The sequence below is a fragment of the Triturus cristatus genome, chromosome 4_1, assembly GCF_964204655.1.
Source record: "Triturus cristatus chromosome 4_1, aTriCri1.1, whole genome shotgun sequence".
NCBI classification, from domain to species: domain Eukaryota; kingdom Metazoa; phylum Chordata; class Amphibia; order Caudata; family Salamandridae; genus Triturus; species Triturus cristatus.
Window position 1 is genome coordinate 800,794,165 of NC_140585.1, and position 23,351 is coordinate 800,817,515.

General features: G+C 50.7%; 1 protein-coding gene across 1 annotated transcript in view; it reads right to left on the bottom strand.

Annotated features, from left to right (window-relative positions):
• Positions 1–23,351, bottom strand: part of PLXNC1 (plexin C1) — a 464,687-nt gene that overhangs the window by 196,209 nt on the left and 245,127 nt on the right. The window contains exon 12 of the mRNA XM_085653399.1: positions 3,947–4,037. Within this exon, the coding sequence (XP_085509525.1) occupies positions 3,947–4,037 (91 nt within the window). The remainder of the gene's footprint in view (positions 1–3,946; positions 4,038–23,351) is intronic.

Sequence of the window (23,351 nt, forward strand, 5' to 3'; positions counted from 1 at the left end):
GCGGCTGTTCTTCATCCCTTCGGCTACTTCTTTCATCCCTTCGTGAAGGTTGGCTCTGGCGGTGGCGGGGTCGTTGGTGAGGGAGAGAATCAGCTGGGTGTCGTCGGCGTAGGAGATGATGTTGAGGTTGTGCTGGCGTGCGATGTCTGCGAGGGGGCTCATGTAGACGTTGAAGAGGGTTGGACTGAGCGAGGAGCCTTGAGGAACGCCGCAGATGACTTCGGTGGCTTCAGATCTGAACGGGGGGAGGCGGACTCTCTGTGTCCTTCCGGCGAGGAAGGAGATGATCCACTCCAGTGCCTTCTCCTGGATTCCGACGTTGCTGAGTCGCTGCACTAGTGTACGGTGGCAGACAGTGTCGAAGGCCGCGGAGCGGTCTAGGAGGATGAGGGCTGCTGTTTCTCCGTTGTCAAGCAGTGCTCGGATGTCATCGGTGGCTGCGATCAGGGCGGTCTCGGTGCTGTGGTTGGCCCGGAAGCCAGACTGCGCGAGGTCGAGGGAACCGTTCGTCTCGAGGAAGGCAGCCAGCTGCTTGTTGACGGTCTTCTCGATGACTTTTGCAGGAAACGGGAGCAGAGAGATGGGGCGGTAGTTCTTGAGGTCGGTGGGGTCGGCTGATGGCTTCTTTAGTAGAGCGCTGAGTTCGGCCTGCTTCCAGCTCTCCGGGAAGGTAGCGGTGTCGAAGGAGGTGTTGATGATGTCCCGCAGGTGGGGTGCGATGACAGCGTCGGCCTGGTTGAAGACGTGGTGAGGGCAGGGGTCGGTAGGAGATCTGGACTGGATGGAGTTCATCGTGCGGACGGTGTCTTCGGTGCTGATCGGGGTCCAGGCGCGGAGGGTGGTGGTGGGGGGAGGTGGTTCGGTCGTGGCGTGCGTCAGTTGAGTGCTGAAGCTGTTGTGTATGTCCGCGATCTTGTTGTGGAAGTAGGAGGCGAGGGAGTTGCAGAGGTCTTGCGAAGGGGTCATGTCGTTGTTTCCGGCGTTGGGGTTGGAGAGCTCTTTAACGATGTTGAAGAGTTCCTTGCTGTTGTGTGCGTTGTTGTCCAGTCGTTCCTTGAATGCGGTTTTCTTGGTGGCGTGGATGAGTTGGTGGTGCTTTCGGGTGGCGAGCTTGAGGGCAGTCATGTTGTCCGGTGTTGGGTCTCTGCGCCATGTTCTCTCGAGGGCTCGGCAGTTCTTCTTGGAGCTCTTGAGTTCGTCGGTGAACCATGGGGCTTTCTTGCTGCCGGGTCTGCTAGGCAGGGTCTTCAGAGGGGCGAGGTCGTCTGCACAGTTGCTGATCCACTTCGCGAGGTTGGTGGCCGCCTGGCTTGGGTTCGTTGCGCTGGTGGGAGGGTTCATGCTCAGGGAGGTCGCGAGCTGGTCGGCTGTGATCTTGTTCCAGCTTCTGCGTGCAACCTGTTGCTGGTGGTGGTGGATCGTGGTCCTTCTGAAGCTGAAGTGGACGCAGCTGTGGTCCGTCCAGTGGAGTCCGGTGGCGTGGCTGAAGGCGATGTCCTTGCTGGATGAGAAGACGGGGTCGAGTGTGTGTCCGGCGTAGTGGGTGGGGGTGGTGACCAGCTGCTTGAGTCCCAGGTTTGCGAGGTTGTCCAGCAGGGTGGTGGTGTTGCGGTCGTTGTTGTTCTCCAGGTGGAAGTTGAGGTCCCCGAGGAGGATGTAGTCAGCGGAGAGGAGGGCGTGCGGGCTGATGAAGTCGGCGATGTCTTCGCTGAATTGTGTGCGTGGTCCCGGGGGTCTGTAGATGAGGGTGCCTCTGAGGGTGGTCTTGGGGTTGATGTGGACCTGGAAGTGCAGGTGCTCGGCGGGTGCGAGGGTGTCGTCGGTGTTGGTCGTGATGCGGATGGTGTTCCTGTGGCTGATGGCGATGCCTCCTCTGGTCTGGTTGATGCGGTCCCTTCGGATGATCTTGTAGCCGTCTGGAATGGCGATGGCGATGTCGGGCGCTGAAGAGGCGTTTATCCAGGTTTCCGTGAGGAAGGCGACGTCTGGTGAGGTTGTGTCGAGCAGGTTCCAGAGCTCGATGGCGTGTCTGTGGACAGAGCGGGTGTTGAGCAGGATGCATTTCAGGTGGCTGCTGCTGCTGTTGCTCGTCTTGGTCTTGGTTGGTGCTGGAGTAGTGCTGGTCCGGATGCAGGTGAACTTGCAGGCGTTGCAGCAGAAGGGTCCGTGGGTGCGTCTCGGGGTGGCTCGGTAGCATCCTGGGATTCGGCCGGCGTGGAGTGCGTTGAGGGTGGCGGCGTCGTACGTCCGGCGGGTGGGCTGGGGTCTGCGGGGGCCAGGGGTCCTGGCGCTGGGCGCGGGCCAGGCGCGGACGGGCGCAGACGGGCTTACCTTTGGCGCACCTTCGGCGCTCAGTCGGCGCTCCCGCTGCGCGCGTCCGCTGCGCGGTCGCTCTGGGGGCGTCATAAGAAGGGGGATGGGGGGCGGGTCAGCTGGGCGGCGGGAGCGGCTCGGCCAATGGGCCGGTGGTGGGCGGGGCCTGTGGCGAGCTTCGGCGGGAAACTGGCGAGCGGGCGGCTCTGCCATTACTCTTGCTAGTGTTTCTGTGAACCACACCTGGACGCTGCTACTGTATTTCCATCTGTCATTCTGCAAGTTTATCCAATAATTGCTAAATATGGTGCATGCTTTTGCTTTGTTCTCTTGCTTTTGATCTCTAGGTAGTGTTCATACACGCTTTATAATCCCTCTGAAATGTTCGAATGAGGAGGACACATGTAAGTGCAGGTGGTTCTACTCAAAAAGTAAGTGCTCATACTATTGATTAATATTATGAACTTAAACAAATGAATGCTTGTACCTTTTAGGGTGAAGCTTTCAGAGTACACCCTTCCACACTGCCTCCTGCTTGGCATACATTAGGAGTATGTAAGGATACCTTGCGTTCTACATCTGATCATAGGTGCCAGGCCTGGAGCACCTAAGTTATTCATGCAGCTTTACAGAGAAAAGCAGTGCTAATGGCCATACCGGTTACTGTTACAAACTGCCTGACACATGCACACAGTCTGATGCAGAACTTGGTGTGAATACTTCATGGTTTACAAAACACAAACAACATAACATACCGTGCTAGGAGCATCTTACACATGAATAGTCTTGTTTTTCTTTCTTGCAGGATCTAAAGTAAGAGTTCCTGCATAACTGGTTAATATGAGCCGCAGGGTCTTCCAGGGCACATCTCTGCCCCCTGCCTCCTGTGATACATACATGCAATGGGATGTTAGGTGACAGAGTCACCTATGTGTTGTCACATGGGTGCGGAGCATGTACGATGGATGCTGGTGATGATAAAGGGAGTGGATGTGATAATGTGTGAAATGTTCATAACAGAGGAGGGCCGAAGAGACTGAGGGACAGAATGTGGGGTCTACGGTGGAAGTGTTATCAAGGAGGCTGTAGAGGGAAGGAACGGAGAGTAGGTGCGACAGTGTGGGAGGAAGTTATAACATTATAGTTTCCATATGGAGTGGGTGTGTTGCAAGTGTGGGACAGTGTTGACGATAATCCACACTTCCACTTTCTAAAACTGTTCCTTCATCGCTTACATTCCGCTATAGTAGGGTGTGTGGTCCAATGTCTGAGATATTGTCAAACTCCATGACCCGTCTTCTAACCCTGATTTACACACTTTTATAAAATCTCTGACTTTTGGAAACATTTCTTTTATGTACTTGTTACTTAATTAGCTTATGGTCCAAAATTGCTGACTCTTAGCAGCAGGCTGGGCACTAGAATCGATACAATATAAAAACATTGACTGAACATTGGCTTCCCATCTGACCTTGAAAATGCATAGAGATGATTCAAGTTATGGTGTAGCAATCTGCCTAATCCAGTTACTGCAAATGACAGATGTATTGAGAATGTATATCAACTTATAATTTAGGCATGCAAGAAAAATATTTAAAAATGAAAAGCAAGGAGAGAGGTGTTTCAGACCTACCTTGCGAAGATCGGTTCTTTTTGGGCGTGATATGCTCATGCTATCAATGACATCCAAGTTTTTGCCAAGGACGGTTATTTTGCGGCCACCACTGTGAATAAAGCATAGGCAAATGCTTTGTATGTCCCAGAAAGCATGCAAGACTGAGGCGGGTTCCCAGTTACATTCACATAAGCTACATTTAGCAAAAACATGTTAACGTTTTTTTACATTTTCATTAAGGTACATTTGGAATCACTTAATAGGTACACAGTGCGGGTTATTTCACAAGATTAAGGCCTCATTTAGAGTTTCGAGGGAACTGAAAATCTTTAAATTTCTGAAGCAAATTGTAAATGAGGAGTAGAATCCACTGGCTGTATTTCCTCCATTGTTGTGATAGTATTGTGAAGACATTCAGTCAGTGGGTTCTACTCCATATTTCGAGCTTCTGCCAGAAGTTGGAGGATTTTTAGTTCTCTTCAAACTCCAAGTGAAGCAGATTGGGAGCACTGTAGTAAATGAACGGTGCTCGGCCAAATGTGTGGCTCCCTCTTTATTTAGAGTCAGGGGAAGGGCCAGGTTTACTGTGCTGGAGCCTGAGCTGGCTCAGCTGATGTAACCTCCAGCCTGGTGTCCCTCCCACCAGGTCACACTGATGGTCATCCCGTCCTACTGAGAACAGAGATGCTTTAAGGCATGGGCAAAGTGGGCAATTGCCCAGGGCCCCTACCTTCCAATGCTCCCCCAGGGAAACTGACCTTTCTTCTAGCTGAAATCTTGTCTATTCTATTTCTCTAGATAATGCCTAGCGCTACCTCTAACTTTGTCTCTCTAAACCAGTGTAATTTTATGGACTTTTGGGGTTCAGGCAAGGCATAGTAACACAGTTTGTGTGTGACCTTGTTAAAATGTAACATAAAATGTAGTATTTTGTTGGCAACATGTGGTATTGAACTAGCAGGAAATGGGTAATTACATTTGAATTTGTTCCTTACATGGGCCCCCAAACCCCTTAGGATGACACTGATTGAGAGTGGGGCAACCATCACTGATTATCCTTGCCAAGGGGCCGGTAAAATACAGATTGGTTCCCACAAGCATGAAGATAACTCTCTGCACAGCTGGGCCATTTGTATTTTGTTTAGAGAAAACTCCTGCTTCAGGAGTTTGTTTCCTATAAACAAAAATAAATTACCGAACAGGCATTTTGAACATGGCACCTGCTTGGAAAAACTGCAGCGCTGGAAAGACTCACAGAATCAGTGACTCCCTTGAAAGCACAGAGATCTCTGCCAGGCGGGTGGGGATCCCTAAATAAGGCAGAAGGGCCTCCACGTCACATGGGGAGACGTCCACCAGGATCTAAATAACCACCATCTTTTCAACTTGCTTTTTGTTTGGATTTTATGGTCAGGGAAGAAAACTACACTGAAAAAATAGCAATTATCTTTGTACAAGCCTGAAAATGATCAAGACTTGACACGTTCCACAATATGTTTTCTGCAGTTTCGCTCCAGCCTTTTGTATTTTATTATAAGCATATTCATCCTCTTTCGAAAGCCAGATTTGTGAGTCATGGCTCCTCCTGATGCTATGAGATGTCATTCAATAATGTACTGAGAGGAGGGTAGAAACAAATGGTCAGACATCATAGATGAGCAGATCCTCTGAGCAGGAGGGCTGGCATAAAATTGGACAAAGGAACAAACTGTGTGATCCCGAGTATTCACCAATTTTACAAAAGACGATTAAAGAGGAAAACGTCAGTTTGAACCCAATCTTAAATCTAGAAAGACATCTCACTGTGAGGCCGCCTCGATGTTGGATTTCACCACAACAAAAAATGTAAATAAAATACATTTTAACACTATCTTCTTTGACATTGTTTTTGTTATCGGATATAATAATTTTAACGTTTGCTTTTGCACAAATCCCTGATACTGGCTCACTCGAGTTTAGAATTTTTCAATCTGTCAACTTTGTTTACGAATCCAATTTTCTTCTCTTGCGTTCAAGTGCAAGTACACGATTTTGTGTTAAAAAAATTACCTCACTTTGAATTGACTCCAAAGGAAAGACACCGACCTCTCTAACTCCGGAGGGGTGGGGGGGGGTGGGGGGGGGAGGCTAGCGAGCCCGGTGCAAGATGGCCGCCACTCTGTGAGGCCATGCATGCTGGGCAGCTAATCAGGCATTTATCCTGTGGGTAGCCTGCCCATCGCGACCAGCAAAGTAGTGGGTTTGACTCGGTGTGGGCTGCTGCACCCGCTGATTGTGAAGCTGGTGGTGGCGAGGTGCTGCATCCGGTGAATCGGGACAGGAGCACCTCCCGCGGCGTGGTGGCGGCTCTGGCCTCACATAGCCTATGCGTGGACGTGGCCGGAGGTGGAGCTGGGGCCTAAGCATAGTTGTACGCAGATGGCTGCGACTGGCGCCTGCTGCGGAGAAGATCCCCGACCTGTAGCTGCTCAGGGACGACTGGGGCGAGCGGCCTGCAGCTCTGCCCTCCAGACCTGGATCGTGTCCCACGCAGAACCCCCTGCGGCAGTGCCTGGGCCCTGGAAGATCAAGTGAGTGGCAGCGGCACCGGGCGAGGCGCATTGGCCGGGGAATCACCCGGCATGGGTGTGTATCATCGACTAGATGCCAGGAGCCGGCCCGTTGAGCAGTGGCCCCAGATCAGTGGGGCTCGCTCCTGGCCCGGCTCTCCTTGCTGTGTGTGCCCGATGCCTGGTGCGACACCAAGAGGGGCCCATCCGCGGTGAGCTTTGACTACGGGTGAACGAGCCCTAGAGGAGAGTGCGGCCCCCGCTGACCCTGACTGTGCCATTGCTGATCAGGGGGGGCCGACATCCGTTTTTCTATCTGGGCCGCTGGCCGGGCACGCCTGCGCTCCCGCGCGGTGTGCGGGACTCGGGTCGCTCGGTGGGGGGACGCGCTGTGGATTCCTGTGGAGATGGCCCTGTCTGCACCTCCATGAGGGGGGGCCCCTGGGACCCGCATGAGACTGGGCCTTGCCCCTTGAAGGATGCGACTCTGGGCCCCCTGCGAATTTCCCGTTAGCGCCGCCTGGTGGCCTTGCATGGTGGCCCCGGGGGGGGGGGGGTCTGGCGGGGCCCCTGGCTTAGATTCGCTTGCCTGTGCAGATTGCCCCACGTCTGGGCAGGCATTGCTGGTGTGGCGGGGGGGCTGCCCTGTGAGCTGCCTGATGGGGTGACTGAGGGCCCTGCTGCGGACCGCGGTGGGGGAGCGTGCCATGGCCCTATCCATGCAACAACTGTGCACCAGTGAAGCTGCCCCCTCGGAAGTGTGTGGGGCAGGGCCTGATCCTCTATGGTGAACGTATTTGGGCCTACTGCGTCCTAGATGCAAGCATCATCTGGTGGACTACAAGTGCTTACCTTGACTGCCCTATTTTTGGCAGGTTTGGCCCCTGGTTTTAGGAGGGCGACTGACACTTCTGGCTCAGACTGGTCTGACGTGGACTCCCTGGTGAGCGCAGTGCAGTTGAAGCATCATGGGCAAAACCATGGGCAAAACCGATGCTAAACAACCAAAACTATCCTTTGACCTTCGAAAAAACCCCAGGGTGGCCAACACCCCGGTGGACGAACCTGAGGGAGAGAACATGGCGGCTGCGCCAGACCCGGAGCCCAGCATACACCCCATGTTTGTTGAGCTGAAGACCTCTCTCGCAACCATTGACTTAAAAATCGACTCCATGTCTGACCGCCTGGATCGGCTCAAAGATAAAGTGGCCAAACACGACGAGCGCATCGCGGAGGTTGAACAGCGAACCTCCGCACTGCAGGATGAGGGAACGGCGACCAGAGAAAATCTTCACAGTATGGAGAAGGTACTCGAGGTAATCTGCACCAAAAATGAGGACCTTGAGGCCCGGTCCCGGTGAAACAACTTGCGCATTCTGGGTGTCCCCGAGTCCACCGCAATGACACGCGGGGAGGATTATGTGGAGGACATGTTTCAGGCCCTTTTTGGGGACTCCCTGTCTTCTGTGTGTGCAGTGGAGTGTGCCCATAGGTCCCTGGGCCTGCGGCCTCCCCCGGGCACCCCGGCCTGCCACATTATCGCGAGGCTGCTAAACTATAGGGACCGCAACACGGTGCTTCGCAAGGCCCACGATCTGCAGGACTCCAGATACCAGGGCAAAGGTGTTTCATTTTTACCGGACTTCACGCTGGTGGTCCAGGCAGCCCGTTGTGAATTTGTGCCCGTCAAGCAGTTACTGCAGCAGCAGGACATCAAATACTCTCTCCTGTACCCAGCAAAATTGCAGGTGTTTCATTCAGGCAAGACATCCTACTTCACAGACTCCCAAGCTGGCTGCTAAGTTTGCCCGCACTCTTTAGCATTCAAAGCTGGCCTCACCGTGGATAATGATCGGCTGGCAGGAGATGTGCTCAACGAGACCAACTGATTATTGTGCAGCAGTCCCGCCTTGTCTAATTGGTTCTAATGTACACTTGGGTCTTATTGTTTTTAGGTCTCGCCTGAGCCAGCGCATGCGCTGCTCTGGCGAGACATTTAGTGAGTGGGCGTTATAAAGCAGACCACAGCTTTTTGTCTGGCATAGAGTATGCGGTTACGTGCACAGGCACGAGCAGAGGCACCATCTGGCTTTCCTCTCTCGTCATGGTGCACGCACATCGCACACCACTCGCCAGACGTGGCGCTGCAGCTGCTTTCACTTTTGCCATAGCGCGCGTGCGCACCACTCGCTTGTTTTTTTTTTAAATTTCTGTTTAGCGCGCGCACGCACACAACTCCCGGGCTTGTATTCTTTTGCAGACTGTAGATGCTGTGCTCACTTGTGAGGCTGTGAAGACATGAATGGGACAAGCATGAAAAGCTTAAAAGCAAAGTTCAGGAAAAGTGACGTAAGTACTGGTGACTCACCGTCTGGCTGACTCCTTTAAGGCGCGTTGGTGTGTACTGTACTCCCCCCATGGAGATAAGTCAGCAGGTTAATGTACTACAGGGCCTGGATACGTGCTGGCTGCCACCTGCCCTGTCTGGCTTCAATGTCTGCAGAGTATGTCTGACGTACCCCTGGCTCTCGGCGCAGCCGGAGGCCACAAGAGAGTGCCGTTCCTGTCTCTTTTTTCCCCCTCCATCTTTTCTTCCATCTCTCGCCCCATTTCTCCCGCTCTTTGCCTATCGGCCCTCTCTCTTCCCCTTTACTGCCCTCTACTCTCTTTACATGCCTCCCTCCCGCTTCCCTGTCTTTCTCCCTCCATCACTTTCTCTATTTCTCTTCACCCCTCTCTCCCAGCTCCTGCTGTCTCTCTAGCTCTTTTTCTCTGTTTATGTCTCCTCCTCTATCACTCTCCCTTCTTACCTCCCCCTCTCTCCAGCATCCTCTATGTCAGGTTCAGTCTCCTATGCTATGTTTTCATGGCAAACATCTGGAACCACTCACTTTAAAACTGCAGTCACCACCGCTCAGAATAAACTGACCTCTCAAAGTTTCTACAGATCAGTTGCCTTGAGTGATGTGAACCGCCCCCAGAATGCATTGCGTTCCTGAGTGAAAGCCCAGTTATCGAGCACGGCGTGCTACCAACTGGACTAGCGAGGTAAAACCATGCCCTTTTTTTCAGAAGAAGTTAATTATTGACCGATTATTGACCGAAAGTTACCACAGTGACTGCCCCATCAGGTTTTTTTTTTCTGCTGTTAGGGCTGGGTTAGAGATTTTTGTTCTCGCTGCATGTCTTCACCACTCACCGGCCTGTGTTTATTAGGGCGCCATCCTTTAAGGGGACATCATATATTCATCCAGACAAAAGGCAACACATCTCACTCAATCTGCATTACTCTGGACACGGCTGTCGACGATCCCGCTGCCGAAATACATCTTTAATATATGTGCACATTCCTGAAATGATTGCACGCACAGCCAGCCTGGTAAACCTATTAATGCTAATGAATGCATGCACATTACGGAGTAATGATACAGGCGTGGCATGCATTGCTATTGAAATATGTGCACATGTTCTGCTATGTGCAGTTGCCTAGCGCCTACTTCTCATGTATAAGGCCTCGAAGAGCATTTGGATTTTTAGCACTCCTCGGCGTTCTGATAATCGTTATTGTGAAACATAAGTACCAAGCATTGGCATAGCCAATAGGTCTCGCCTTGGGGACCTTATAAGTGTTTAGCCATGCAACAGGTGATGATGTTGTACCAAGGATATTGTGCTGCATAACTAAATACTTATAAGGTCTCAAAAGCGAGACCTATTGGCTATGCCAATGCTTGTTTCCACTTGATTCTTGCCATATTGGCACTCGCTCCTTTTGGCACCCCGAGACAGATGGGTATTGCATGACCGGCTACCATGCTCTTTGGTCTGGGATTTGCCGAGCCTCCTGGTGTTCCCCCCTGGGATGAGTCCCGTATTGCAATTTGATGTTGGCCCCTTGCAGCCTGGTTGGGGTGGGTGGGTAATCTTCAGCCTAGTTGGGTGGCTGCAGTGGGAGGGGGGTGGGTTGGGGGATGCTGGTTGCACTGCATATGATGCTTTCTGTCTGTTCTTCCTGGTTTCCTTCACCCCCCCCCCCCTTTTTTCCCCCTCTCTGGCCCAACAACTACAGATGCACACTTTTTGTTTTCTCTCCCCCTCTCTCCTTCATTGCACGCAACTTGAGGTGCTGTGGGGATGCCGGATGACTTTAACACCTAGCGCACACTCAGAGCTATTACCTGGAATGTGCGGGGCTTGAACGATTGTAGAAAGGTGCGGCTTGTAGCAGCGCTGCTGAATCGCCACGGGCGGATATATGCTTTCTGCAGGAGGTACATCTGACGCGCGATATGTACTCGCGCTTGCTAGCGGGCTGGATGGGTGAAAAAGATATTGCAGGATACTCTGGTTACGCTCGGGGCACAGCTATCATCCTTCGAAAGGGTCTTCCTTGGCACACGTGTCATACTATCCTGGATCCCCTGGGTCAATACGTTATGGTCTCGGGAACATTGGGTGGGCGCCCTGTTAAACAGGTCTCGATATACGGGCCTAATGATGACGATCCCCAGTTTTTTAATGAAGTGTGGAGGCTTGTAGAATCCCTTGGCCTTGGGGCGGTGCTGTGGGGTGGGGATTACAATGTGGTGCTCAAACCTGACAGGGACAGATTGGGAGGATCACGTCGTCCCCATCCTCGGGCCGCAGCACAGCTCCAGGTGCTGATGGAGGACTATGGCCTGTCGGATGTTTGGCGTCGGCTCCACCCACAGTGCCGTGAGGGTACCCGCGTCTCCACCACGGTCCCCACATGGTCCAGGATCGGTTACTGGATTGTCTCTCATGATGTAGATAACTGGGTCTGACGCTGCACGCACCTCGAACGCACCCTTTCACATCATGCTCCAGTGTTGCTGGAATTTGCGATGCCTGATGCGCCAAGCAAGTCCTTTGGGCTGGAGACTCCCTGGATCAGGTTTTCCGGGCAGACATCGAACTTGCAATAACGGAATACTTTGAGCTCAATGAAGGCTCGGTTGACTCACCATCCACGTTATGGGATGCTTTTAAGACAGTGATTAGAGGTAAATGCATAGCTAAATAGGCCGGCGTCCTTCGCTCTCTTTGTGGGGACCTAAGGCGCCTTGAAGGCGAGATACGACTGCTGGAACGGGAATATTTTGATACTAATCGACTCCCTCTTCTTGCTCAGATTACATCTAAGCTGAAAGAATTTGAAGAGGCTGCACTGCGGGAGACACTCTACCTGGGGAAGGAGGCGTGAGCCCGTCGATATGGTGAGGGTGATAGAGCCGGTAAGACCCTTGCAGGATTGCTTCAGAAGCTGTGGGCTAACGATTACATCAGCGAGCTGTGCTCGGGCGAGGACGAGTTAGTGGTGGGGCAGGATGCGGTCCAGACCGAAATTATATGCCTCGCATCAGCCAGAAGTCCCTGCTGACCTGCTTTCTTTCTTTGACTCAACAGAGCTGGTCTAGCTCAGTGATGCCCATCGCAGGTATTTGGACGAACCTTTCTCCATAGAGGAGGTAATTGGTGTAATTCGTGCTATTCCTGGGGACAATGTCCCGGGGCTGGATGGGCTCACCTCAGCCTTTAATAAGAGTTTGCGCCGCTGCCCGCGCCGCTGCCCGCGCCCCATCTGCTTAACATGTACGAAGACTCATTAGAGACGGGTGTCCTCCCTCCCTCCGTGAGGCACTCCTCGTAACCATTCTTTAACCAGATAAAGATCCATTGCTGTGTGATTCTTACCAGCCTCTCTGCTACCCTTGCTCCCTATGAACCTTCGGCTGAATCAATGCGACTTTGTCCCGGGTAGGAGTACTGACCACAACCTCCGCACCCTCTTTGCTGTGAATCAGGGGATTGATCCTGCCCTCCCTGCAGCAGCAGTGTTCCTCAACTCTACCAAAGCGTTCGATACACTGGAGTGGCACTATCTCTTCTCGTTGCTTGCCCGAATCGGCCTGAGCCCGGCGTTCCTCAGGAAAATTGCGTTGCTACATACCTTCCCCTCGGCCAGATTGCGAATCAATGGAGTTGTCTCCCCCCCAGGTTCGGGTCGCCCGGAGCACCAGCAAGGGTGCCTGCTGTCGCCCCTCCTCTTTGCGATCGCGATGGAGCCGCTGGCGGCCCAGCTGCGACAGTTCCACACGAGGAGAGGCCTCGATTTCATGCTCTGGGTGGTCCTCGAAGCCATGTATGCGGACGATGTGACTCTTAACGTCCAGCACCCTGCGTACAATCTTGATCCCCTTATTCGGGAGACTATTCAATTTGGTGGCCTCTCGGGTATCACCATAAACTGGGGGAAATCTATCATCTTCCCACTCACTGCAGTAACTGTTGCATTTCAGTCAGAATTTCCTCTCAAATTGGCTGACTACCCCGTGAAATACTTGCGAATCTGGATTAGTAGGGACCAGGTGGAACTGTGTAGCTATAACTAAAGCAGACTCATGGACTGGTTTGAAGAACAGCTTCCCCGCTGGAGGGCACTGCCTCTTTCGCTCACGGGGCGACTTGCCATCGCCAAGATGGGGGTACTGCCCAAGTTCCTTTATACCTTTGTTAATCTCCCACTCCCTCTCATGGTCGCATTCAAGAAGTGCCTTCGCTCCAATTTGATCTCCCTGGTGTGGGCGGGGGGGCAGCCGCGGGTCTCATGGGAGACTCTCACGCTCCCGTTCAAGCAGGAGGGTCTGGGGGTGCCCGACATGGAATTATATCACTCTTGTTCCCAGGCACAATTCGCATTCCACTGGGTCTTTCCAACACCATTCCTGGCACATGCGACCACTGAGTTTGAACTGGCAGACCTGAATCCGCTGCTTATGGTGATGTTTCGCTTGCAGAGCAGCCCGCGGGCGGGGATAGATACGGTTGCCAGCACGGTATGAGCATGGCAGACACTCTGCCGATGAGCGGGTCTGAACACTCTGTTTGTGCCCTCAGTACATCTCATGGGCCACCCGGAACTGCCATTCGCGGGGGAGGCGGGGGTCTGCCGGCGGTTGTGCAACCTGCAGGTACACACACTGGGTCGGGCATTCCCAGAGGGGTTTTTCATCGACTTGGACGCTGCTCTGGGTGATGAGCATATGGGACTCTTGGATAGGATGACTTATTTTCAGCTATGGGCAGCTATACGAGCGAGGTTTGCCTCTTTCCCGCTTGCTCCGCCCACGTTTCATGAATTGGAAGCATTCTTATCAAACCCTTCACCTCGTAAACTCATAACATGTCTGTACAATGGTATGCAGCAAGACTACCCTGTGCTTGTGCCCCTGGCTCAGGCTGCTTGGGAGGAGTGCCGTTTGAGGAGGGTGTGTGGGCCTACTGCTGCACGCAATCTAGGGACCTGTCACACAACTACAGACTTCGATTAATCCATTTCAAGTTTCTTCAGTTTTTGTAGAACCCCTTTGTGGATGTGTAGGGCGGGGCTAAGCGTGGCGAGGAGTGCTGTGTGCGATGTGGGACGCCTGAAGCCTCACTCATGCACCTTGCATGGGAGTTACGGGAGGTTGCGAATTACTGGGGGTGTGTGTTTGATGTTCTGGATGAAATGTTGGAGTATAGGATAGAGCGCACCCCGTTATTTGCCCTGCTAGGCTATGTTAAACCTTTACTGAAGAGCGTCAGGTGACTCGCTGCTATGATGTTGCTGCTGGTGAAGAGGCGTGTGGTGATCTGCTGGCGTAGGCCGCGCAGAGATGACTGGCTGTCGGATGCAGCGTTTGGCCTTACACAGTCATCTGAGTATTGGGATCTGATGCCCACACAAGAGTGGCCCATGGATATATGGAACCCCTGTGAAGGTTTCTGCAAGAAAAACGTAGTGATCAAGCCCAAGGCCCTGCGGTAGAGTGGTAGATGAGAATGTGATGTGTTGGGCGTCTGATGGGGAGGGGTTCCCCTCTACCACCTGTGTCCCAACAGCTTTCTCTTTTGCTCTTCCGATATGGTCAGAGAGGTTCCCCCCCATTTGCCCCTACCCTCTCCCCTTACCCCTCCTCTTCACTGGATGCTTAGTTGTATCCCTTCTGTACAATGCGACTACATTGGACCGTGCTGAGCATTGAAGGCCGGAAGACAGGTTGGACTCTATGGACTAAAGCGTGCCCAAAGGGGTACTTTGGTAGGCTCTAACAGGATATTAATGTCTTGTACCATTGTTCAGATGATGTGCTTCCTGATTCACTCTTATGCTCATGCTCTTCCTTTTTGTAATGTGTCACTGCTTGTATGTGTTTGAACTTACCAATAAAGGTTTTTGAAACTAAAAAAAAACCACTATAAAAACATCTCTAACTCCAGCCTATGTACAGATTTCAAAGAGAAGTTTGTTTGGAGTCGTGAGTGTTTTTCTACTAAACTCCTCTTTTGCCCTATCGTACTCAGTTGAAGCAAAATATAGACAATATTGATAAAATATGATATTCTTCAGAGACAGAGATAGGAAGCAAAAGGAGGAAACAAAGTATGAAAGAAGCAGAGAGTGAACTCAATAAATATGCAGGAAAGTCTTTATGTTATTAGGCAAATATGTATAAGCACATAAACAATAAGCATGCTGAAAGGAGCACCTTTCTTTCCCACCAACCCACATTTAGGGGGGTCTTTATGTTTTTTACCTAGATGAAAACTTGTCAGGGGCAGCCTAGCTCAACTGAAGCCTTAATTAAATTACAGTGAACCCATTATCCCTTTAAGCTACTATAGCAAATGCCTCTGGGACCATACTGTGCTGCTCCCTATCACTGCAGGTGACCTACTGGCAAGGTCAGTTGTGCCTCTATGCTGGCTTACCTGGACTGCCTAGAGTGGTACATCGCACTAGGAGAAAATAACAGACAGGCTCCTATGCCAACTAAGACCATCTGCTTGATGGACCTCCCAGTTCGGTATAGTCGGCTGCAGAGTCTTAGGGAGCTGTCGTTTATGAAATGTGGGCATATTTACTGGCACAGTAAGTCTGTTGAACATTCTTCCTGCCAAGTAGATCTGGTGCCATGCATACTGGAAGGTTTGAAAAGTTCCCTGCTCTCACCCAGCTACTGATCCAGCTCCTGCAGTCATTCCACCTCTGATTGATGTTCTGAAGGCTGCAGGGGCAAGGAGACAGCCCTTAATGTGATGTGCATTGCCGGCTATAGCCTTACCTGGCGTTTTAGAACCTGAGCCTCCTCGATTACTACCATATTTGCATAAACAAGCAGATCTTCCTCTGAGGTCAGGACTGCAGGGCCTGCCAGTCCCAGACACGGTGCAGGTGCTACACACAGTAGGAGGGAAGTTGCACACTTTTTCAACTCGCAGGTTTGCCAATCCAGTTTAACAGTTTGGAAGCTTCCCTAATATTGAATCTCTCAACGTTGTTTTGTTTAGAAAATGACGTCATATCAGTGGGTGTGAGTGAGTGTCTATCATGTGAGTATATGTGTCAGTGTCTCGGTTTATGTTAATATAAGTTAATGGACCTGTAGCAATGCAGAATACCTTCCCCGAGGCTGGTGGAGAAGTGTTAGACCTGGCACCTTGGCGTGAGTCTCCCTTCCTCTTTTTGTTGCTGTGCCTCATGTGATTTTATGGTGTTGGCCGCTCAGCGCACTGTGCCACTGCCAACCAGTGTCGCGGCGCGAGTGCTCCCTTGTAAATTGTATATGTTGGTTGGATCTGTACAAAAAGAAGGAGGGAGAGGGGGACCGGGAGCTAGTTATGGTCCAGTGTCTGTGCTCCGAGTTATATCTATAGTATTCAAATGGAGACACTGTTCCTAGAGAGATAAAGGGAGATATGAAGCGAAAAAGTCTAGGCTAATATTAGGCCCAACTGCCTAAGGATAGGGGAGGGCATTCCTTAGTTTCTCATGTTGCCCTCACACACCCCGAAGGATGTCATGCTTCATCATTGGGCGTTTGCTCCTCGTCGGGCCGGCGCTGCAATGCCCTACGGGTCCCCCGAAGGGTCACTTTAGCGGAGATCTTTTTGAGAAAACGCCGTTTGGTGCATGCGGGTGTGTGGTTTGGGTCCTAATAACAAAAGAGCTGTGTGGTGGTGGAGTGTGTTAGTGAAGTGGTATCCTAAAAATGTCTAAGGGTTACTGGAATAAAGTTTAATGTGAATAGCACCCTTGACATAATAAAAGACCCGTAGGTCGGGTGTTACCTTATTGAAATTAATGTATCAATGGGTAACTTGTGTGTGGTCAAGCGGTCGACATGTTTCGCGCCCCAATGGTCCAAGAAAAGGATCCCTGGCGCTTCTTCAGGACCAAAAACGAAAAAGTGAAGGTGAATGTGCCCTAAGGGATACTACCCTTAGTTTACTATCCGGGCGAGCACTCTGAAGTAGCACTGCTCTCTGCCTGAGAGTCAGGTCGCACCAGGATAGACAGCCTAGGAGAAAGTGGAAACAAAGAGAGAGGAGAACATCCTACCTATTAAAGATTGTTCACCTTTTCGAGATATTCAAAAACGAGTGCATCATCAAAGTATATACAAATTATATACAACAGGGATATCACCTCCACCCACGGGTGGTGGCGTAATGGGGTCTCGACGGTAAGCTAACAGGTGCCTATGCCAGGAGAAAGACAGCCCGTCGCCGACCGGAGTCACCCATATATGCATGCACTAACCGTGGTAGAGGATGAGCCAAACGTCCACAGACTGAAGTGGCATATACTCTGTAGGTCTTTCATTACGATTCTAACTTTGATATGTTCCAAACACTCACCTAAAGGCACGGAGAATAATGCTCCATAGGTTAGGGGACGAGCGTACACACCTTCTAGTACTGTGAACAAAGAAATAAATGACAAGCAACTGCTAGTCAATCCAACTTCTATAGATTCCAAACTGGTCTGAGCTGTCTTGTACACTATATTTTAATGAATAGCCAGTTTCCTAAGTACTCATAAGAGCGTTATTACTCACAGTTTTGCTCCGGCGTGGCCTCTGTACCACCTACCCCAGTCGTCCTCCTACCTGGAATGGAGACGAGGACTACTCCGCGTTTCTTAAGTACTGCCCGTGTTAACTTAATTAGGGCGGGCTCTGTGTCCGGTCTTCAAACGAGGGGCAGCTGTGTTCTCGCTGGTGTCTGTTAGCTGCGCATGCGCAGAGGGTAGACAGCTGAGCTAGGCGCATGCGTGTATCTAGAGAACGTGGTGCCGGCTCACGTCTTGTTGTTGCCATGGTTATGTGTCTGTGAAGCACTGAATGTTATGTATAATCAGCTGAATAGTGCTCGTAAACTGTCACAAAAACGCTTCGAAAAGACCCATCAGGTGTGATAAACGAGCGGTAATAGTGTGAGTGACTCATATAATTGTAAGCGCCTCATGGTGCCATCGACGTGCAGTCAGTGGTGAACTCGAGAGAGAGTCATGATTGATTACGTGAGTCTAGGGGGGTCAGAGGGGGGTTTCATTGTGTGGCAAGTGACCCCGGGAAGCCTACTCATAACCCTCTAATTTCATAAAGATGCTTAAAGAGGAGAGGTCTCGCGAGGATAGGGGGACCAAGGACATGGATGTTGTGCCGTGGAACCTCGTAGTCAGGTAGTCATGAGTGTATACTACTGATTTCGTTGCCAAACCCTTATGTTAGGTTATAGTTCAGTCCATGGTATATCGTCGTTCAGGCCCACCTCATTGGTCCGGAGGCGATGTACCCAGCGTTGTTCTCTACGTAGAAGGGTGTTATTGTTCCAATGTTGGTTGTTTTCCAATATTGTCCACTTGATGTCGTCACATGTATGTCCTTTTTCCAAGTAGTGATTCGTAAGTCTGGTTGCTGTTCTCCCCCGTCGGATCGTGCTTCTATGTTCGCTTATCCTTAGTTTCACCTGTCTCGTGGTCATCCCCACGTAGCGCAGTGTACAGGGGCAGGTGATGAGGTACACACAGTTTTTTGTGTTGCAATTCGTGTGGCTCCGTTGGTCCCACCTGATTTTGTCCAGCTCCAAGTGTGTAGTATGTTTGGTGAAGGGACATGCACTACAATTGCCGCATGGGTAGTGGCCTCTAACAGCAGGGAGGGACCACAGGGTGGATTCCTGCCGTATGGTCTTCACGCGTGGTCTCGTGTTGATCAGTTGGTCCCGTAGGTTGGTAGTCCTCTTGAACGCAAATCTGGGGCGCTCCAGCATGAGATTACCTGTATTCAGAATTCTCCAGTTATGGTTCACGATGTTCTTAATTTGGTTTGATAGAGGCGTGAAGGTTGTGACACAGGTGATGATATTGTCGACTTCCTTGGTCTTACCTTCTAGGAGTGCCTGGCGGTTGTTGTTCCTGGCTCGTTTGTATGCACGTTGTATGACCCTGTTAGGGTAGTGTCTCTCTTTCAGGTTTGATGTGAGGGAGTTAGCTTGAATGTCGTATTCCTGGGTGTCGCTGCAATTCCTGCGGATCCGCAGGAACTGTCCAAAGGGCAGATTTTCCCTGAGTGCTTTGGGGTGATGACTGTGGAAATCAAGGAGGCTGTTGCAATCAGTCATTTTTTTGTAGATGGTAGTGTTGAGTTTACCCCTCTCAAGGGTGATTAGAAGATCCAGGAAAGGGATCTCCTTTACACTCTCCGTTTTGGTAAAACGTAGGTGAGGGTTCAAGTTGTTAATCCATGTGTAAAATTCTTGGCAGGTCTCCGTACCCCCCTTCCATAGGATGAGCACGTCATCGATGTATCGTTTCCACGTGATCATGTTCTCTCTGTAGGGGTTATTCTCAGTGAAGATGTTGATAGCCTCAAAATGCGCCATGTACAGCCCTGCTAAGCTCGGCGCGAATGTGCTCCCCATGCTGGTCCCTTGTATCTGATGGTAAATGGTGGTCTTATACATAAAGAAGTTGTTCTTCAGGGCCAGCATGATCAGTTCCGTGATGAAGCTCGCAGGGGTGTTGGTAGGTAAGTCTGTTTCGTGTAAGAGTTGTTCCACTACTTCGATTGTTGCATCTTGTGGGATGTTTGTGTATAATGCCTCTACGTCTAGAGTTAAGAGGAGGTCAATGGGCTCGGTATTGTTCTCGTTGATCTCTTGTATCAGGTTCAAGACGTCCCTGGTGTCTTTTAGGTATGCCGGAGTTGCTTGTACCATAGGTCGGAGGAAAAAATCACTGAATTTGCTCAGTGGTTCCAACAGCGAGCCTATCCCAGAGACGATTGGTCGTCCTGGTGGTGGAATGATACCCTTGTGTATTTTGGGTAGTAGGTAAAAGTACGGCATCCTGGGGTTCTCGTTAATTAGGAATGCCGCCTCCTGGGCAGTGATCCATCCCGCATTTGTAGCTTCGTTAATCAGGATGCGTATCCGTGATAGAAGTCTCTCGGTGGGATCAGTCTCCAACTTCTTGTAGTATTCGGATCTCCCGAGTTGTTTGACGCATTCTCTCTCGTAATCCTCTACTGACAGGATGACAGTGGCTCCTCCCTTATCCGCCGGTTTGATAATGATGGCTTCATCTTCGGTGAGTGAGTGTACTGCCTCGCGGAGTTTCTTGGGTAAATTGTCAAAGACATGCCGGCTTCTTAGTTTGTTTGCCTCCTTCAGAACAGCTTTCTCAAACGTCAGTACTTCACTCGGAACCATACCCGCTGATGGAGTGAACTTGGAGGGTGGTCTCAGTCCGGTGTCCTGGCGGTCAGGGGTGGGGTTGTTGTTAAAAAAGGATTTGATGCGAATCTTACGGAAGAGTTGTTGTAGTTCCTCATTCATGCGGAAGTTATCCTCCTTGGGGGTGGGTACAAACCCTAAACCCAGTTCCAGGACTGCCCTTTCATCTGTGTTCAGGAGTCTGTCTGTGAGGTTCACTATCAGGGTCTTGGGAGTGTTGAGCTCCTCGTTGTTCTCTGTGGTGTCTCTTGATCTTGCCACTGGACTTGTTTTTGCCCTCTTCTTCTGCCTCTGCCTCGTCCCCTGCCTCTGTTCTGAAAAGGAGGAGGTGCATTGGGGAAGAATGGTTGTTGGTAACCCGGGTGTTGTCCCGGAAAGGCAGGAAACCACATCGGGCCTTGTTGTGGGAAAGGTTGGTGTGCATAGCCGTACATTTGTGGTATCGGGGGTGGAGGGAGTAGGCCCGGTTTGTTGGCGTTCCTCCCCCAACTGCTATTGCTAGAATTGCTGTACATCGAGCGTCCTGAGTTAGTAGATGTTGTAGAGCCTTCATCTGAGCCCGCATCGCTATCTGATGGTCTGTATTCCTCTTTAGTGTATGGGTATATCTTCTCCCTGTCGAATCTTTTAATGTCTTTTTGTAATTTTGACACTTTTTGTTGTAATAAATAATCTCGGTGGTCAGTCATCTCTGCGTTGATTTCCGCTAGACGGGTTTTATAGGCTGAAATACTGATCCCAGTTTTCAGTCCATTCTCCGCGATGTTAATCTTGATAATCAATGCTTCGGAGAGACGTCTAGCGGTACCAATAATCAGAATGAGCCAGTCGCGGGTGCATTTCCATGCGATCTGGCTCCATTCTTTGCGGAAAATGAGATCTTCCAAAAAGATTCTAGGTGCCGTGCGGACAATTAGACCATTGGGTGCAGCATTTGCCCTCAAGTATTCAGTCATGATTGTGCCATGCATGGCAATCTTGACTTGTAGTTTCTTAAGCGATGCCAGGGAGTTCCAGTCACCTTGTGATGATGTGCTGGCCATATTCCCCTCACTATCCAGCAGTGAGGGGGTTCTCAGGATTTCCGCCACGATGTCATCATCAAACCCGAGCCCCAGGTTATCCCCCATGTTATTAGTAGACATTGTGTGCACTCAGTTTAAGAAAAAGGGAATGGGAAGGAAAAGTTAAGTCAGGTCCCTCGGCTAAGCTGCCGTGCTGATTATCTGTACAAAAAGAAGGAGGGAGAGGGGGACCGGGAGCTAGTTATGGTCCAGTGTCTGTGCTCCGAGTTATATCTATAGTATTCAAATGGAGACACTGTTCCTAGAGAGATAAAGGGAGATATGAAGCGAAAAAGTCTAGGCTAATATTAGGCCCAACTGCCTAAGGATAGGGGAGGGCATTCCTTAGTTTCTCATGTTGCCCTCACACACCCCGAAGGATGTCATGCTTCATCATTGGGCGTTTGCTCCTCGTCGGGCCGGCGCTGCAATGCCCTACGGGTCCCCCGAAGGGTCACTTTAGCGGAGATCTTTTTGAGAAAACGCCGTTTGGTGCATGCGGGTGTGTGGTTTGGGTCCTAATAACAAAAGAGCTGTGTGGTGGTGGAGTGTGTTAGTGAAGTGGTATCCTAAAAATGTCTAAGGGTTACTGGAATAAAGTTTAATGTGAATAGCACCCTTCCCTCCCTGCTGTTAGAGGCCACTACCCATGCGGCAATTGTAGTGCATGTCCCTTCACCAAACATACTACACACTTGGAGCTGGACAAAATCAGGTGGGACCAACGGAGCCACACGAATTGCAACACAAAAAACTGTGTGTACCTCATCACCTGCCCCTGTACACTGCGCTACGTGGGGATGACCACGAGACAGGTGAAACTAAGGATAAGCGAACATAGAAGCACGATCCGACGGGGGAGAACAGCAACCAGACTTACGAATCACTACTTGGAAAAAGGACATACATGTGACGACATCAAGTGGACAATATTGGAAAACAACCAACATTGGAACAATAACACCCTTCTACGTAGAGAACAACGCTGGGTACATCGCCTCCGGACCAATGAGGTGGGCCTGAACGACGATATACCATGGACTGAACTATAACCTAACATAAGGGTTTGGCAACGAAATCAGTAGTATACACTCATGACTACCTGACTACGAGGTTCCACGGCACAACATCCATGTCCTTGGTCCCCCTATCCTCGCGAGACCTCTCCTCTTTAAGCATCTTTATGAAATTAGAGGGTTATGAGTAGGCTTCCCGGGGTCACTTGCCACACAATGAAAACCACCCTCTGACCCCCCTAGACTCACGTAATCAATCATGACTCTATCTCGAGTTCACCACTGACTGCACGTCGATGGCACCATGAGGCGCTTACAATTATATGAGTCACTCACACTATTACCGCTCGTTTATCACACCTGATGGGTCTTTTCGAAGCGTTTTTGTGACAGTTTACGAGCACTATTCAGCTGATTATACATAACATTCAGTGCTTCACAGACACATAACCATGGCAACAACAAGACGTGAGCCGGCACCACGTTCTCTAGATACACGCATGCGCCTAGCTCAGCTGTCTACCCTCTGCGCATGCGCAGCTAACAGACACCAGCGAGAACACAGCTGCCCCTCGTTTGAAGACCGGACACAGAGCCCGCCCTAATTAAGTTAACACGGGCAGTACTTAAGAAACGCGGAGTAGTCCTCGTCTCCATTCCAGGTAGGAGGACGACTGGGGTAGGTGGTACAGAGGCCACGCCGGAGCAAAACTGTGAGTAATAACGCTCTTATGAGTACTTAGGAAACTGGCTATTCATTAAAATATAGTGTACGAGACAGCTCAGACCAGTTTGGAATCTATAGAAGTTGGATTGACTAGCAGTTGCTTGTCATTTATTTCTTTGTTCACAGTACTAGAAGGTGTGTACGCTCGTCCCCTAACCTATGGAGCATTATTCTCCGTGCCTTTAGGTGAGTGTTTTGGAACATATCAAAGTTAGAATCGTAATGAAAGACCTACAGAGTATATGCCACTTCAGTCTGTGGACGTTTGGCTCATCCTCTACCACGGTTAGTGCATGCATATATGGGTGACTCCGGTCGGCGACGGGCTGTCTTTCTCCTGGCATAGGCACCTGTTAGCTTACCGTCGAGACCCCATTACGCCACCACCCGTGGGTGGAGGTGATATCCCTGTTGTATATAATTTGTATATACTTTGATGATGCACTCGTTTTTGAATATCTCGAAAAGGTGAACAATCTTTAA